A 19,930-nucleotide genomic window follows, 5' to 3' on the forward strand; every position below is an offset into this window, starting at 1 on the left:
GACTGATTTACATCCCTAGTGTTGAATGCGTATGGGGCTGATAGGTGAAGTTGATGTGGTTGGGGTGTGTGGAGGCATTTGGGGATGTTTGAGATTTGATCAATTTTTGGAAGTTTGGTGAATGAGAAATAGCGTGTTTAAAAAAGACAAATAATTGATTATTGTAATGCGTTGCGGTGTATGAAATAATGTGATATTTATAGGTAGATATTAGATAGTTTTTTTTTTTTTTTTTTTTAAGTTTTTAAAATTTAAAATTTTTTATTTTAATGGCAATAGTAAAAAAAGGTCAAAAAGACCTACTCTCTCCCTTGTCACCGAGCGTAAGTAGATCAACGCCACAACCAACTTACAACCCTTAGGAGCAGTATTTACGCGTTTGCCAACTCAATCTTTCGGAGGCTTACACTAGACCAATGTCGTATAGCCTGAGAGAATGAGTTTGTATGAGTTTTTGCAAGTTCATTTACCTCAAAAATTTGATAATACTGAAATATTAAACCCTGTGAAACAAAAAGCAAATACACGAACATAATAATATTAAATTGAAATAAAGATAACATATAATAATGGATTACCAAAGAGTGTTTGACAAAATTAGCTCCAAGAGTGTTTGACAAAATTAGCTGATAGATAGAAAATGAAAATTGTAATATGGTAGTTAAATTTGTAGCTTTTATTTGTGTAGAAATGTTCGGCTAAAGTAACCGTTAGCTTATAAATATGTAAAATTACATAAACAGAACTCTGGAAAAACTACATAAACAGAACTCCAGAAAAACTAAATCCTTCAAGTGCCGAATGAAGGTTTTTTTGTTGATTTTTTTTAAAAGCTAAAATTTTTAAAAATCTCTCAAAAACTTTGTACCACGATATGAGGATGACAAGCAAAAATGGTCCAATATTATTTTGTAATCTAATTTAATTTTATAAAAAATAAACTGTACTAAAACTTAATTTTTTTTTCTTGACTCCAGTTAAGTTATATAAATTATGTATATTTAATAACAAATGTAAAAAATATTTATTTAAAACAAAATAAATTGTTTATGATTTTTATAAAATGAAAAAAAATTATAACTAATATATATATTTAGATAAAGTTTAAAATAATTACTAATTAAATTTGTTTAATAAAAATTAGGTTGATTGAATTATTAATGAACTAACAAAACATTAAATCGAATCGAGTTTTATATAAAAATAAAAACACTAATTTTATAATAAAAACTTACGTTAGATTGATACATCATTGATCATACATCTATTCCTCACAATAATTATATCTATCCTGATTCCTGAATAAAACAATCGGTTTTATTTCCTATGGAGATTTTATATTAAAAAGACTATGTTTTTATTAGAATATAATAACGACGAATCTTATTCCATAATCCATATAATACTATTGTATGAGAATCCAAACAACAGAATAATGTAATGATGTTTTTTTTTCGTAAAGTCATTCCTCCATGTTGCTGTCAACAGAATCTAGAGGATATTGATGTTGGGGTGGTCAGAAGATCGCACTCATAACTCTCCTCTAAACGTAAAATTTTACAACTGTTTATTAAAAACAAATCCATTTTCATAAACAAAATTTATAAAGTTGTAATCATAGATTTTCCAAATACAAAAACTATGTTTGACACCATACAATAAAAATATTTTTTGATAAAACTAAAGTAGCTCAAATATACAAAATGATATAATACAAAATGATATAATATATGATTAAGTTAAATGATATATTTAAGAGAATTTTTAAAAAAAATCAATAAACTTGTAGCTCGAAACATTAGTTTGAATAACCTTTAAAAAAATTACTTTTTAATTTGTGAGGTTATAACCTAAAGAAACTGAAAAAAAAATTAGTTATCGCAGATGTGGAGTGTTAAACATAGCCAATCAAAAATAAATTATGCACACTACTCCAACAGATAAAACAATAAATAAAATTAAATAGGATACTATTATACACAAATACATAAAAATACATTACTATTTCTAATATTTAATAATATGCAAGGATAAACACCTTATGCCCTTCTTCCTTCACGAAACACTTCGCATCATAACAAAACGATCAAAAAAACATTCATCATACACTAAAAGCCCTCATCGGTGGCCGATAATTCAAATAAACACTTCCAGCAGTCTCACTATTCTCTTTAATCTCTTCATACATCTTCAAAGATTCTTCAGAGAATTTAGTCAAACGATCAAGAACCTTAGTCAAACCCACATGAATCTTGCTCAAATCCAACCCCATAACCTCACCATTCTCAACATCCATCTCTTTCTTCTCAAATTCTTCCATAGAAACTCGATGAACATGAGACACCAAGTCTTTAATGGCATCACTAAGCTTCTGAGCCGGTAGGGCTCGAACCCCGGCTAACCAATCGCGACAGATTACAAAAATCGGTGGAGCCACGGCTCGTCGGGGTGAGAAGACTCTTCGGCTCTTGGCTCGTTCTTTTGGTTGGGTGATGCAGTTTTGGAGCCAATTGTTGATTGAGTTTATGTATGAAGTGTAGCATTTTATTAAATCTGTGAAACTTAATGCAAAGCATTCGATCTCGTGTTGTAGCTCGATTAGAATCTGGTTCTTGGATTCGTTTTGGTGAATTTGTGTTCTTGAAATGGTGAAATGGTGAGAAGATGAGATTGTTTTGTGTTGGGCGTGGTGGCATTCGAGCATTGATTTCCACATTTTGATTAATCTGCAAAGTTTAATCACTAATTATACTCCATGAAAGTTTTGAATTGCTATATGTTACAACTTACAATACCTACCTTTGTAAATTTCTAAATGTTAAATAATATTTTTGCAATTTTTACGATTTTTAGTTTAAGTATTCAGGTTGTTTATAATTTACTATTAAAGTATTGAAGTATTCCATTTGTGTATAATATTTTTATAGTTCTTTGTACCTTTTATGATTATTGTAATCTCGTTTGTTTTATATAGTTATTTAAGTGCTTGGTTTGTTAGTAATTGATATAAACGACACATTTATTGTACTTTTTTATAAATATTATTTTAAGAATTCCATTTCTTTATAATATTTTTACAATTCTTAAAATTATTGTAAGTTCGGTTGTTCTTTATAATTCGTTAGTATTCTGTTTGTAACTTTCTAGGAATTACTTTAAAAGATGAATGTTTTGTAAATATTTAAAATTTTCTAATTTAAGTAATCCATTTTTTTATGTTTTATGATTCATAATTTAAAATTTGAAGTATTCAATTTATTCTTATAATAAATGTAGTTTTTTTTTTTTTTTAAATATTTAGCATTTCATTTTGTTTTACTTGTTTACAATGTTAAAGTTTACTATTATATTTGCTTATCATTTATTAAATATTTACAGTATTTCAGTTGTTAATATTTTTCGTAAAGTACAATAAATTCACAATGTTTATTTAAGAAAAAAAAAAAACTAAAATTTAATGCTTTACCCTTGAATTAGTTCCACAAGTTGCGGTTGTAACTCTTCGTCTCTTATTTTCTCAATCCGTTTTGATATAGAATCAACCGTATGTAATGCAACCCAAATACGCGAATGCAAATCTTTAGTCATAGCTCGAGTTTTATCAATCACATGAGGTTTAAGATCCTTCGCGAATTGATGTCTAAGTTGATCACACTTTCGGTCATACTCCTTCCTAATAGATTCACTTGCCTAAAAAATCCCAAAACAAAAGAATTTTCATCAACTTTGAAGTGATAAATGTAAGAAATAGCAACATATTTTCATTGATTTGTTGATTATAGCATCTTATCTATCATTTCTTCATATTACAACATTGTACATTGACAAATCTACCCAATTATATCAATGTCATCGAAAAGCACAAAGCAATATTCAATGTCATAATTAGGTAGATTTTTCAAAGTATAAAGTCGTAATAGGAAAAAGATTTTTGGGGTACCTTCACTTCATCATAAAGCTTTCTTTCCCAAGCATACAATCTTTCAAGAGTTGAAGAATGGCTTCCTGCAATCATGCAAAACTCTTCCATGAAATTATTTTCGTTATCATTTTTTGTTGGTGTGCTTGGAGGATGCAATGATGATGATGAACGTGAAGACATTGATCGCTTCCATGTAATTACTTTTGCTGTTTGTTGAGGTTCTACATACAAAAATACACACATGATTTTGTTTATTATAGCATGCTACTTTTAGGTAGAAATTTCAAAGTACAATTTCTTAAAATGAAAATTACATACCATGCAACACGAGTGAGGTTTCGCCTCTAAAACAAGTTAGGAGTGCCAAAGAAGATCCTGTTGAAGTTGAGTTACCTGAATTACACCATTCATTTTAAATGATATATAAAATTATATATAAAATAAAATAAAAAGGGTAAACGCACCCTTAAAGAATTAAAATAAATAATCATATTTTGATAATTAATTAGCATATGGATTTGAATGAAAAAACAAAAATTTAAAACCTATAATGAAAATACCTTTGGCGTCTGAATAGCTAAATTGAATCTTATTTGCCTCGAGCATTCTTGAAACTTCATTTCCTGCTTTCGATGCTCTAATGAAGTGATTCTCGATCTCTTTGATGCCTAAAACAAAATCTTTACTTCCATGAACAACGAGCTCTGAAGTATCCTCTGTTTCTTCCTCACTCAAACAACCATCGTTCAAATCACATTCATTTTCAGCGACTCCGTTTGCTTCATTAGCAACCAAATTGTTATCATCAAAATGCGGATTTTGATCCTTTTTCACTGATTCAGGAGGCGTATTGAATTCTCCCAAATCGGCATCTTGATCAGGGAACTGATCATGGACATTTGTATCAACGGAGTTAACTTGAAATCGTTCCTGACTCATAAATCTAAAGCTTCCCTCTGTTGGATCAAAATAGTCCCAAGAAAAACGAGGAGGAGGAGGCGGCGGCTGCGGTGGCGACATTGTGAATGACGGATTTTCAACATCGTCTACATAAATCTTATTACAATTACTACTCTTCGATGGGTTTACATTAACAGTTACAACACCAGCCCCACTTGATTTCATGTAATTTAAGCTCACATCTGGCAGCGGAGATGGAGATGGAGAATCCGATTGGTCGCCACCCCCACCGGTGGCACCATTGTGGTCAATCTGTGGTGGAGATGGCGGTGGGGGTGGGGGTTTCTCGGCATATGTGATTGAAGATGAGTCTAAGATTACTTCTCTTTCTGCAAATTTACGAAGGGCAATTCCTATGTTTTGAAGGGATTCAACATAAACAACATGTGCTGCTGCTAAATTGTACCTTGAATCAATTGCTTGTTTGATGAACTTCTTTCTCTCTTTGCATAATCGCAAAGCTTCACATGTCTCTGCTTTTGAATTCGAAATCCCCATTTTTCAAATCAACGATTTCACTCCAGCATTAGTGAAACGAAAACCCAGAAACGATATGCAATGAAGAACAAAGAGGAGAAAATCTGAATTATGTTCTTTTACTTCTACTTAAACCACGAAATGTTAACAGAGAAACACGAAGAACCCTAATTTAGAGGCAAAACGAGTTGGGTTTTTGAGGAAAAAACAGAATGTGATAATCCAGATTAAAAATTGGGAGAAAAAGGTGGATTTGCTGTCAACAAAAGTAGTTGAAATCCAGAGGATGAACTGAGAGGAGGACTTTAACATTGGGAAATTGAATGATTAGAATATCTGGGAATCGATTCACTTTTGAAAAGGATTAGGAATCGGGATTTTTTTGACGGTGATTTAATGGAAAAGGAGAAGGGAATCTGACAGAGGATGGACACGACGATGACTCATCAACACTACCATTGTTCTTTCACTCACTCTTCCCCTACAAAGAGCGTACCACCTTTTTCCTTGAAAGCTGTTCCCTTCACTAAAAAAGTGTACGATAATATATTTGTGATAAAAAGCGACGACTTTATCATATAATAATACAAAAAATATATCAAGCTTGCATGTCAATTATATGCAACTATCATAAAAGGAATGTTTGTGGAGGGAATGAGTTATAGTAAAAAATATTTACTATGGTCACGAAATTATAAATGTAATTATAATATTGGATCTGGTCAAAGTTCGAAAAATGGTGAAGAGTATGAGGATAATTTCGTTCAATCATGTTTATGAATGGCTGGGCTGCAAACAAATAAATGTTTTGGGATGCAAAAAATTGGGTTTGGCTAAAACAAAAAATGAATTTTGTTATACTTAAAGAAGATTGGGATGAGAAGGCAGACATTCGAGCAACGAAGACAATAATCGTGATCGTTTCTATTGAAAGCTACAATATTCGTTTCAAATCACGCAAATCAGGTTATATTCGAAAACAAAAACGATATTTTATTGTTCATCTTCCTCTATTTTTTTTTATAGTCAGTCTTCATATAGTGGTAAATTCAAGTTTTTTTTTTTTTTTTTTTTTTTTTTTTTTTGTGATAAATTGATTTAAAGTTAGTTTCATTACTATTCAAACCCAATATGAATCAACATGATTTAGAAAAAAAAATGTTCATCTACAACTCTTTTCTTTAGAATTAGATTAAAAATTGAAATTTTATTAAAAAAAAAAGCTTTAAGTAATAAAATTCATGCATGAAACCTTTTTTTTAACGTTTTGGTAGGAAAGTTGATTCATACCGAAATTCAATGCTAGTGAATGCTAATGGACAATATTTTGAATTATATTTTGAATTATATGTCTCTAAAATCCCAATTTGATGAAACAATCAATGTGTTTGTTAAAATTGTTAGCCTATATATTATTATCTCACATGTTTATGAGTCTCACATGTTTATGAGTCTTTAGTCTTTAGCTCATTAGTGAATGCTAATGGATATCAAGAACATGATATTTTGGATTATATGACTCTCTAAAATCCCAATTTGATGAAGCAATCAATGTGTTTGTTAAAATTGCTAGCCTACATGTCTATAGGCCCTTTAGTCTTTAGCCCATTAGAGTTTTGTCTTGCTAGTATTTATTCTTCGTTTTATTATTTGTAGCCCTTATGCTTTTCATTAAGAACCTTGTAATTTCTCTCTTGTAATCATATGACGATACAAATTGCAAAAAAATTTGTTTTCCATGAGTGGACGAAGCACATTGAGATTGATTGTCACTTTACACGTCATCAGTTACAGCTAGGAACCACATCACTATTGGCTTGCATATATTTTTACGAAGGCTCTATTGGCTTTTCGGTTTCGGTTCTTGTGTGACAATCTCTCAATGTTTATTGTTATGACATTGTGAGTTTGAGGGGGGATGTTAGCCTATATATTATTAGCCCACATGTTTATGGACCCTTTAGTTTTTAGCCCATTAGGGTTTTGTCTTGTTAGTATTTATTCTCCGCTTTATTCTTTATAGCCTTTATGCTTTTCATTAAGAAGCTTGTAATTTCTCTCTATCATAATCATATGGCAATGTTATCAAAAATGTCTTTAAGAAGTTAAATACAATAAGGTGTTCGAAATGTTTTCTAGAATTTTGTTGTGTTTTACGTACACAAGTTGATTGTATTTATGTCTATGTGAAATGTAAGTGAATGATTTCATACCCTTCATTTACAGTTTCTTTTTAGTCTGCATATAAAATTTGTAAATCTAAAAGATGTCTAGGAGAAAAGATGAGAGAGTTATGGATTTATGGGTGTGTCTAGAAGAAAGAGGATCATCAAAAAGAAAAGTAGATGTAAAAAAAATGTCTAACTAGATAAAGACCAACCTCCTAAAGAAACAATTATGCATGTCCATTACGTAAAAGAGAATATCTCACTAGATAAGCTATAAGATTACTAGACTAGCTAACTATGCCAATACACCATAAATATGGAATATTGTTGCAGCTTATTCGATTATGAACATATGTATTTGGAGCATTATGTTTTGGATCATAACATGTATGTATCATAAAAACCGTGGAAGCTAGATCATATCATTTATTTGTTTAACGCAACATGTCTGGATCATAAAATATATGGATCCTAAACCATTCAAATTTGATCATTGTTTTGATTGATTTTAACATTTCGATCATAAGATATTCATTTCATGTCATTTTTAAATCATAACAATTTGAAAACTACATTTTTGAAATGTTATGATCCTCGGTTTATCGTTTTGATGATGATATTCATCATGGTATATCATTTAGTGGACCCCTATTTAATCGGGGATAAGATTTTTGCCTTGATACCTAGCTAAGGATAAAAATCTTGGAAAGGGAACATTTGACTGACGAGAAGGAACCTTTTGTATTAGTGACACAAATTGATCAAAGAAGATTTGTGCAAAATCCATGTTGTGACCATGAAACATAATAAACCGAATATTTATCTCTTATAGGTTTAAGTGATCCCATCTACTGGTTTTTGTGGGATAAACACGTATTGATCACATGAATATATTTCCATTGGAATGATATGCAAGCCCTTTTTATCATATTTGAGCGAGGTCCCTGTTTGTTAAAGTCATGCCCAATGGCTAGAAGAATGTTTCACATAACTTGATTTTATTAAAGAGGGAAGAACTTATTGAGAACATGGAGATGAAGAGCAATTCTGAAGTGATCAACGTTCATAGTCACATGAGTCCTATCTTTAGTGATGTTTCCGGTGATAGAATTATCATCTTCATCATATTCAACAATATACCAAAATTCGCACAATTATCTAGCCTTTATTCTAATGGATTCATGTGTGAGATTAGTAGTGAGAGGAATTGATTGAAGAAATTGAGTAAAATCTTCGAACTTCGTTCCAACAACTTTGAGAAGAACATCAAAGATTGCAACTTGACTGGAGTTCTTGATTGTTACAGGCAATGTATGGGCATTGAAGGCATGCCCTAAATCAAACTCATGAAGAAGAGTGAAGACAGCGGCCATGGTGATTAGAGAGAGAGAGAGAGAGAAAGAGAGAGAGAGAGAGAGAGAGAGAGAAAGTTCTTGAGAATAATTTTGAGATGTTTTGGTGAGGAGATTTGACCTTGTAAAAACACTCATGAGGATATAGGAGACGAATAGCTTAGGGTTCCCAAGAAAGTAGGATAATCTCATTTGTTGATAAAATTTGGACACCAAGGTAGATGATTATCTCCTTATTCGATGTGACATATGTTAAAATTTGAAGAGACAACTTCATTAAGGGATGGACATCAGTGGAAATTGAACCGTCATTCACTGAAGCTTGTTAGAGGATGGAGAGGGAACTTTGAGTTTCAGTCTAGAACAATGGTTATTTGTCAATTTCATTGGTACAAAAGGTAGGGTTTATTGTAAGTCATACCTCAGTTTATTGTGATAATAGAAGATGTCATGGACTCCACATGAAAATATTTAGTCTCACATTGCCTATTTTTTTAATAGGATAGATCATTGACAAAAGTTATAGTCTAGAACACAAGTTCTTCATCAATTCATTCAAGGTACGTAGGGGATAATTTTGTTTGGTTTCATATCTCAATCTATGGTAGTAATAGATAAGGTCAAGGATCCTATGTGCAATTTTGTATCATATCCTATCTTTGGCAAAAACAGATAGGGTCAAGGATATTAAGTTTCTTTCTTGAACAAAAGGTTCTGTGACAATCCGAAATTTTTATCTTATACACTTATTCAAATCAATGAAGGCCATACCCGTTTTTGCTATCCTTTAGCACTGTTTAGAGTCTATTTGAGTGTTCTAAACCTAGTACCATCAAGATAGGGGCCTAGAAATGGGAAAACTAGATGCATATCAAGCAAAATCGGGCCAAACACTCCAACATATGGAGTGTGCGGCCACACACTTGTGTGTACGGCCACACACTTGTGTGTACGACCACACACAAGAGTGTGCGGCCACACACCCATCCCAACCGCACACTCTCCCATATATATTCAATACTTGTCATTTTTGAACACTTTTTCACTTCTCCAAGACTAGAACTCGAAATCCTCTCAAGTATCATCCAAATCTTCATCTTGATCTTCATAAAAGTAAGAAATTCTTCCTTTTGATTTGTTGATACACGAACCTAACTAGCAAAAACCTTTGCTTTGATCCATGAAAACATCCATTTTTAGTCAAGAACACCAAGAACACACACTAGTTTTGGACCTTAATCACCCTTTCAAGCCTCTATAACGTGTATATACTTATCATAACTTGTTATATGCTAAGAACACTTGATGATATACTAGAAAAACACGATTTTATCATCTTCATAAAGGGTGTGCGGCCGCACACACCATGTGTAGCTGCACACACCCTTTTTAGGTCCAAAAATGGCAATGAACTCCATATAAGGCTAAAGCATGAAGTAAGAAACCTTCCTAGATGAGTCCTAAAGCCTTAAAATACGTTTTGGCACATTTCATAGGGAGTGTGCGGCCGCACACACACCCTGGCCGCACACACACAAATATTGTGCATTTTGACCATACACTCCGTTGTATAGCAAAATACCCCTTATATATAATCATATATGGTGGTAACACTTAATTCTAAGTGTTTTTATGTCCCTAAGGCGTGTCCCTATCACCTTTAGTGGTTATATACATTAAATATATTCATATATGTGAAATTATATGTTAAATAGGATTCGTTTGTGCTCAAGACTCCAATTGACACCCAACAATCCTATATCGATCTTTCATTTGAATTACTCACTACAGGTGAGTTCATACCCCTTAATCAACCTTTTAAATGATTTTAAATGCTTTTATGGGGGGGGGATACAAGTTGATCTATTATAGTTATTATATCAATCACATGTGATTAATAACTACCAACCAAGTGGATTTCTTACTTTTCAAACTGTGTTATCAAACAAACTACTTCAAACTGTTTTACAAACTCTTTTACATATCAAATACTTTTACAAACTCTTTTACATATCAAATACTTTTTACAAACTCTTTTACATGTCAAATACTTTTATTAAACTCTTTTAAACTTATATTCTGTTAATTGTGTATCTATATAGATATAGTTATATAAGTAGGATTGAAAGGACTTAGGACTGATAGCTCACCCTACCTCCTGTTCCTCGTTTGGTTATGGACTTAGTGTATCGGTTGTTTGTCCGAAGGTCGTTTGAATCCTAGTTATATATTATGTATATGTATATAGATATAAGAGTTCCTTCTTTCTATTCAATGCCTTTGGGTAGCAAAGGTATACAACATGTTCATACATACAAACCATACTACTAGTAAACTACAATAGGCGTAGTTTAGGAAGTTACTAATACTATTACTAGAACAATGAAACATACAAGGAGTCAGTTCATACATACATACTAGACAGAGAAAGAACATACAATACAGCTAGTACATACTATACATTACAATACAGCTAGAACATACTATACATTATACTAGGGGACATACTATTATGAAAGACAGAGAGAACATACATACATACTAGACAGAGAGAGAACACACAATACAGCTAGTACACACAGTACATATACAAGAACACTACTATAGTTATGTGAGCCACGTAACGGGGCATGTCATCACCTGTCATGGCTCGTTTTGTATCCAGAATCTCCTTAAATGGAGAGCGTTGAGTTTGTGTATAGATCTATACTGGATTGACTATCCTACACCTTGTTGCTCGATACAGTGGGACTTGCAAGTCTACGGGTGCCAAACGTCATTCCTTCCGACGTCTTACATCGTCGTGTTTATAGTCGGTAGTATGGTACAGGCCGATCACATAAGTACTTTAAATAACAATTGGTTTAAGGTAGTTAGTACAGCAGTAGTTACTTAATACAACGCTACAGTACTATTTCATTTTCCCATTGCATTCACTTTGTGACCTTCACACAATAAACAGTAATGTAAAAACTATATTTTTGGTTAATGATAGTCAGATTTGGGAAAATACATACTCTTACAAAAGACACACACACCAACACTTGATGCCTTGGTAGAAGGCTACTTTTAGTAGAAAACATAGGGATTCCTAGGAGAGTTCAAACACTTACAAACATCTTACAAACGTCTTACAAACATCTTACAAACACTTTCATACAAACACAGACACTAATATACTTATGATCTCACCAGCTTTAAAGCTGATAAACTCTTTCAAAATAACTTATATTCTTAGATCACCAGTAGACAGGTACTAGTGCCAGGTTTTGAGAAGATGGAGCTCGTTCAAGACTCATCTTTTATTTTGATTCATATTTTTGGTGTCTATTAAACTTGACAGAACACACTTGTATTAAATTATATTATTAATGCAATGGATGATGTTGTTGCTTGTTTACTACTATTCATTGTTGTGATACTGTACATGACGTCCTCCACCCCCGAACGATTCCGCCGTTCTGGTTTTGGGGTGTGACAGATTGGTATCAGAGCACTGTTTATAGTGAATCGAGTATATCAACCCATAAAAGATATACGAACTATAAACACAGCGGGATTTAAAAATACTCTGATAAAGAGTTTATACTTTTAAATAATAAAATATTTAACCAAGTATACCTACCTGCATTCATACTAAAATCAGTGTCACTAGGACAGAACAAAAGTAATACGATTGTTGGGAAGCACAAGTAGACTTAGAGACATATAGTCAAATCTGGGAAGATATAGCCTGATCAACTATATTATCCGATGAGTGACTAGCATGTGCCTAAGTGTGGTTGTGAGGTTGCAACAAGTCTAAAAACTTACCAACAATACCACAACGAAAACCTTAGAACAAAACATAAACCTAAAATACTATAGGAGTATTTTGTGTTACTATAAATTACTTATGTGCTTAATTCTTATATCCCTTTTCTCGCGTAGATAACATGGCTAAATTCCATCCCCACGACAACTTGTACTTCCCTAACCAAGGTAATGGAGGAGGGTTTGAAGCAGAGCCAGAAAATGATCACCCAATCCTTGTGGATGATCACCAGGCTGAAGGCTTTGCAGATGGTTCTGACTCCGAGCCTGAAGTTCAGAACCTACCCCCGATGGCTCCTGTCCCAAATCCTAACCCTCGTCCGGCCTTTCAAGGCCCGACGCCTTCGTGGGTGGAAAGCTTGGAAACATGGAGCCAAGAGCAGAATCAACCCATACCATTCAACGGGGACCAAAGCTTTTATGACCTGAGCGAAGGAGGCTCAACAGACAGAGTCTTGCCAATCCTGGTCCGCAGAGTGGCCCAAAACGAGATTCAGGGCAGGACAGCCCTCCATCGAATCACGGAAGTTGATGCCAATGCGAGAATGCATACCATCCGCACCGTTCGTCTGGAAGATGCTCGTGAGAGGTCTAGGGGAGACCATGAGACCCTGCAGCAAGAGCTAGCTGAAACTCGAGCTGAAGTCATAAAGCTCCGAGTATGCCAAAGGGTGTACGAAAGGCACCTACTTGATATGGAGCGTCAGCTGGCTGAACTAAGGGTTCACCCAAGGGATGACCGTCACCAGTAGGAAATATTCTACCTTTCTTTCATTGGTTGACAGAATAGTCTTCCTACCTATGCTACAAGTAGCACTTTTCTAAGTAACTAACTCTGTACTGTAAGTACTTTCTAGTTAGGCCAGTATGCCGTCAAAACTCTTCTACTTCGGATATGATGTAAGACCTACTCCAAGGTCATTTTTCCAAACGTATTACATCTTAAAATGATATTGACAGTCGGCTAATTTCTGTGCCAATCCTTGTTCAAATACTTTCGTTTTGCTATTATTAGGATCCTATCTAAACACTCACTTCGTCAAATTATTGAGCTATGGTGAATTAGCTCAAGGATTTCTTCCAATTCTTGTCAAAGGTTGGATCCGGTTATCCACTAACCAACGATAGTCTAGTTCAAAATAGCAAATGTCTAGCAAACATTCTACGAACTTACTTCAACTCTCTTCCTGTACTGCATCATAGGGATGTAGGTCGAACCATCGAGAACAGTTTAACAAAACAAAAACTTTACAATTACATGATTGAGTAGAATACATCTAGGGCCGACCATAATCACTCACAAACTCCTTTTCTTGTCAAATAGCAGAATCATGTCGTCACCAAGAGGTAATCCGCTGAACGACACAACCCCGATCCTTCATATAGACGCTGCCACCTTCCAAGCAGCGGTACCAGCTGCAGTAACAGCTGTCCTTGCACACCTCAATACTAGTAACGAAAGCAAGGCTGAAAAAGGTGTTGACAGTTCAAATTGTTGTAACCACCCGGGAAGTCAACAAATGATAACTGTTGCAAACACCCAAAGCCACAACTCAGAGTTTAAGAAACGAAAGCGTCAATCTCAAAAGGAACGCAAGCGATTCCAAAGGCTTGCCATACAACAACAACCAGTGGCGACCCCTGCCACCTCAGCACCGGTCAAACGATATGAGGGAACACTCCCGAAGTGTAACAAGTGTAACTATCATCATAATGGAGCTTGCCGGGTATTGCAATGTATCAAATGCAACAAAACGGGGCACATTGCTCGTTTCTGTAGAACCACCTCTACCACCGGAGCCAGCCAAGTTTGCTATAGTTGTGGTGAGGCAGGACACTATTATAGGAATTGTCCAAAAGGGAAGATCAACGAAAACAACCGTGTCCACATAACTCCGACCCGACACTTCACTTCCACCACTGATGCTGGTACAAGCCAGATATGTCATTTATGTGGTAAGATAGGACATCTCAAGAAGGATTGTCCAATAACAGAGAACTCTGGCGCAAACGGGAAGATACTAAGGATCACTGCTGCAGGAGAGACTACTCCGGACCCACGTTGAAATATTAGGGCGTTTCGTTTTAGTAGACTTATAAACTGTTAAAAACTAAAGCAACTCGAGTCTTATCTTTTGCGAGATCCCGTCAGGCAAGGGACTCTCGTGCTGCGTGTACTTTCTTTTATAGTATACCTTGTTCGCAACAGTAGTCTTATAGGTAAAACTAAAGTACCAAAACTCTGTAAAAGTTGCACCATTATGTTTTTGTAACACCTTTATGAACTAAGTCTAATGCCTCTTATTCCGAGTAGTCCGACATTTTCATATAACTTGAGCAAATTCGACCCTCACAATACCAGTTTTATGCGTAAATTCTTTTCTCCGAAATCGCCTTTCTAGCGAAGCCGTAATTCCAGAACTCCGAAGTACTCATTCAGAGAGTACCTTATGTTTCGTATCCTTATCGAAGACACCCCAGCAAACCTCCCCGGAGTACCACTCGTACAGTACGTCAAGTTCAACCCGAAGACCCATACGGTTGATCTATCGCTGGAGAAGTATACGCAAGGGTGGTATATAATCAAGGTTCTACAGGCTTAGAATTGATGATTCCGCTTTAACTTCTTTTCCTTGTTTGGATGTGAGCTTAAAGAAGAATCATTTATTTGACTGCCTTTTCAGTCTTAATTATATACGACTCGTATACACGAAGCTGTGATTGATGAACCAAATATGACTTCTTATATGAACTTTAGGACGGAGACTGCCCAAGACTACGAGTGATCGTACTGCCATGCGGATAAACTTAGAATCCAATCAAATGCATTCTCACCGATAGAGACAATAGATTCAGATAGAACAGAAAACTCCCAGGATTACCTCCGCAACGTCAAGTCGAATTTAGGATCGACTTAGTTCCAGGGGCTACCCCAGTAGCCAAATCGCCCTATCATCTAGCACCTGCATATATGCAGGAACTGTCCGATCAACTTAACGAACTGCTCAGCAAGGGCTTTATAAGACCAAGCTTCTCACCCTGGGGAACTCAGGTCTTGTTCATCAAGAAGAAAGACGGATCGTTTCGTATGTGCATCGACTACAGGGAACTCATCATGAGACAACGACGGTGGGTCGAGCTACTCAGTGACTACGAATGCGAAATTTGTTATCATCCGGGTAAAGCCAACGTAGTAGCTGACGCCCTAAGTCGGAAAGAATACTCTGGTCGTAGAGTCAAATCATTGACTATGACTATCCATTCACATTTGTCCACGCAAATTAAGGAAGCTCAGCTCGACGCTTTGAAACCTGAAAATGTGGCGAGTGAATCCCTTAGAGGGATGGATAAGAACTTAGAAGTCAAGGGTGGCAGAGCTTTTTATATCATGGATCAGATCTGGACACCGAGACATGGTGGTTTCAGAGACTTGGTCATGACCGAGGCGCACAACACTCGTTATTCCGTCCACCCAGGTTCAGATAAGATGTATCTGGATCTTAAAAAGCTATACTGGTGGCCTAACATGAAAGCAGAGATTGCTACCTTCGTGAGTAAATGCCTTACTTGCGCCAAGGTCAAGGTCGAATACCAGAAACCCTCCGGTCTACTACAACATCCGGAGATACCGGAATGGAAGTGGGAGCGGATCACTATGGACTTCATAACCAAGTTGCCCAAGACAACGGGTGGACTTGATACCATATGGGTCATCGTCGACAGATTGACCAAGTCCGCACACTTCCTGCCTATCAAAGAAACAGACAAGATGGAGAAGCTTACAAGAACCTACATTAGGGAGATTGTACGACTGCACGGTGTCCCCATATCCATTATCTCGGACAGAGATAGTAGGTTCACTTCGAGGTTCTGGCAGTCGCTACAAAGTTCCCTAGGAACTAGGCTGGACATGAGTACAGCCTACCATCCACAGACTGACGGACAAAGTGAGAGGACTATCCAAACCTTGGAAGATATGTTGCGAGCCTGTGTGATCGACTTTGGGAAAGCATGGGATACTCATTTACCCCTTGTCGAATTTTCCTACAACAACAGTTATCACACGAGCATAAAGGCTGCTCCATTCGAGGCCCTCTATGGCCGAAAGTGCAGATCCCCTCTGTGCTGGGCTAAGGTGGGTGATACCCAGTTAGCTAAAGGACGAGTTCCTGACAGCACTCTCACAGGTCCGGAGATCATACGGGAAACGACAGAGAAAATCGTTTAGATTCGTGAACGATTGAAAGCCTCTAGAGACCGACAGAAAAGCTACGCAGATAAATGAAGGAAACCGTTGGAATTCCAGGTGGGCGACCGTGTTCTATTGAAGATCTCACCCTGTAAAGGCTTAATACGCTTTGGAAAGCGTGGAAAGCTAAATCCAAGGTACATAGGGCCTTTCGAGATTCTCGCTAGAATCGGTCCTGTAGCTTACAAACTTAACTTACCTCGTGAACCCAGTAACGTACATTCTACTTTCCACGTATCGAACTTGAAAAAGTGTATGTCCGACGAGACTCTTGTAATCCCACTCGACGAGATCGAGATCAACGAGAGCCTCAACTTCATGGAAGAACCGGTAGAGATCATGGACCGAGAGGTCAAGCAAACAAAGCAAAGTCGTATCCCGATAGTGAAGGTTCGTTGGAACGCCAAGCGAGGACCTGAATTCACTTGGGAGCGAGAGGATCAGATGAAACTGAAATATCCTCATCTTTTTGCTTAGTTATTTGTAACTACTAAATTGCTTAAACTCTAATTTCGGGACAAAATTCTCTCTAACGGGGGGATGATGTGACAATCCGAAATTTTTATCTTATACACTTATTCAAATCAATGAAGGACATACTCGTTTTTGCTATCCTTTAGCACTGTTTAGAGTCTATTTGAGTGTTCTAAACCTAGTACCATCAAGATGGGGGCCTAGAAATGGGAAAACTAGATGCATATCAAGCAAAATCGGGCCAAACACTGCAACATATGGAGTGTGCGGCCACACACTTGTGTGTACGGCCACACACAAGAGTGTGCGGCCACACACCCATCCCAACTGCACACTCTCCCATATATATTCAATACTTGTCATTTTTGAACACTTTTTCACTTCTCCAAGACTAGAACTCGAAATCCTCTCAAGTATCATCCAAATCTTCATCTTGATCTTCATAAAATTAAGAAATTCTTCCTTTTGATTTGTTGATACACGACCCTAACTAGCAAAAACCTTTGCTTTGATCCATGAAAACATCCATTTTTAGTCAAGAACACCAAGAACACACACTAGTTTTGGACCTTAATCACCCTTTCAAGCCTCTATAACGTGTATATACTTATCATAACTTGTTATATGCTAAGAACACTTGATGATATACTATAAAAACACGATTTTATCATCTTCATAAAGGGTGTGCGGCCGCACACACCATGTGTAGCTGCACACACCCTTTTTAGGTCCAAAAATGGCAATGAACTCCATATAAGGCTAAAGCATGAAGTAAGAAACCTTCCTAGATGAGTCCTAAAGCCTTAAAATACGTTTTGGCACATTTCATAGGGAGTGTGCGGCCGCACACACACCCTGACCGCACACACACAAATATTGTGCATTTTGACCATACACTCCCTTGTATAGCCAAATACCCCTTATATACAATCATATATGGTGGTAACACTTAATTCTAAGTGTTTTTATGTCCCTAAGGCGTGTCCCTATCACCTTTAGTGGTTATATACATTAAATATATTCATATATATGTGAAATTATATGTTAAATAGGATTCGTTTGTGCTCAAGACTCCAATTGACATCCAACAATCCTATATCGATCTTTCATTTGAATTACTCACTACAGGTGAGTTCATACCCCTTAATCAACCTTTTAAATGATTTTAAATGCTTTTATGGGGGGGGGGGGATACATGTTGATCTATTATAGTTATTATATCAATCACATGTGATTAATAACTACCAAACAAGTGGATTTCTTACTTTTCAAACTGTGTTATCAAACAAACTACTTCAAACTGTTTTACAAACTCTTTTACATATCAAATACTTTTACAAACTTTTTTGCATATCAAATACTTTTACAAACTCTTTTACATGTTAAATACTTTTATTAAACTCTTTTAAACTTATATTCTGTTAATTGTGTATCTATATAGATATAGTTATATAAGTAGGATTGAAAGGACTTAGGACTGATAGCTCACCCTACCTCCTGTTCCTTGTTTGGTTGTGGACTTAGTGTATCGGTTGTTTGTCCGAAGGTCGTTTGAATCCTAGTTATATATTATGTATATGTATATAGATATAAAAGTTCCTTCTTTCTATTCAATGCCTTTGGGTAGCAAAGGTATACAACATGTTCATACATACAAACCATACTACTAGTAAACTATAATAGGCGTAGTTTAGGAAGTTACTAATACTATTACTAGAACAATGAAACATACAAGGAGTCAGTTCATACATACATACTAGACAGAGAAAGAACATACAATACAGCTAGTACATACTATACATTACAATACAGCTAGAACATACTATACATTATACTAGGGGACATACTATTATGAAAGACAGAGAGAACATACATACATACTAGACAGAGAGAGAACACACAATACAGCTAGTACACACAGTACATATACAAGAATACCACTATAGTTATGTGAGCCACGTAACAGGGCATGACATAACATGTTATGGATCGTTTTGTGTCCAGAATCTCCTTAAATGGAGAGCGTTGAGTTTGTGTATAGATCTATACTGGATTGACTATCCTACACCTTGCTGCTCGCTACAGTGGGACTTGCAAGTCTACGGGTGCCAAACGTCATTCTTTCCGACGTCTTACATCGTCGTGTTTATAGTCGGTAGTATGGTACAGGCCGATCACATAAGTACTTTAAATAACAATTGGTTTAAGGTAGTTAGTACAGCAGTAGTTACTTAATACAACGCTACAGTACTATTTCATTTTCCCATTGCATTCACTTTGTGACCTTCACATAATAAACAGTAATGTAAAAACTATATTTTTGGTTAATGATAGTCAGATTTGGGAAAATACATACTCTTACAAAAGACACACACACCAACACTTGATGCCTTGGTAGAAGGCTACTTTTAGTAGAAAACATAGGGATTCCTAGGAGAGTTCAAACACTTACAAACATCTTACAAACATCTTACAAACGTCTTACAAACATCTTACAAACACTTTCATACAAACA

The 19,930-nt window shown here is 35.6% G+C and overlaps 1 protein-coding gene across 1 annotated transcript; it reads right to left on the minus strand.

Annotated features, from left to right (window-relative positions):
- Positions 1-1,949: 1,949 nt before the first annotated feature.
- LOC145108796 (uncharacterized) lies at positions 1,950-5,888 on the minus strand. Its single transcript, XM_079045887.1, has 5 exons — positions 4,483-5,888; positions 4,241-4,315; positions 3,941-4,143; positions 3,467-3,690; positions 1,950-2,726 (listed from the first exon to the last, which is right to left on the minus strand). Exons 1-5 carry the CDS (start codon positions 5,378-5,380, stop codon positions 2,102-2,104), a joined length of 2,025 nt encoding a protein of 674 aa, XP_078902013.1. The 5' UTR covers positions 5,381-5,888; the 3' UTR covers positions 1,950-2,101.
- Positions 5,889-19,930: the final 14,042 nt, after the last annotated feature.

Source organism: Lactuca virosa, chromosome 4 (genome assembly GCF_052849685.1).
Source record: "Lactuca virosa cultivar CGN04683 chromosome 4, Lactuca_virosa_CGN04683_v6, whole genome shotgun sequence".
In the NCBI taxonomy this organism is placed as follows: Eukaryota; Viridiplantae; Streptophyta; class Magnoliopsida; order Asterales; family Asteraceae; genus Lactuca; species Lactuca virosa.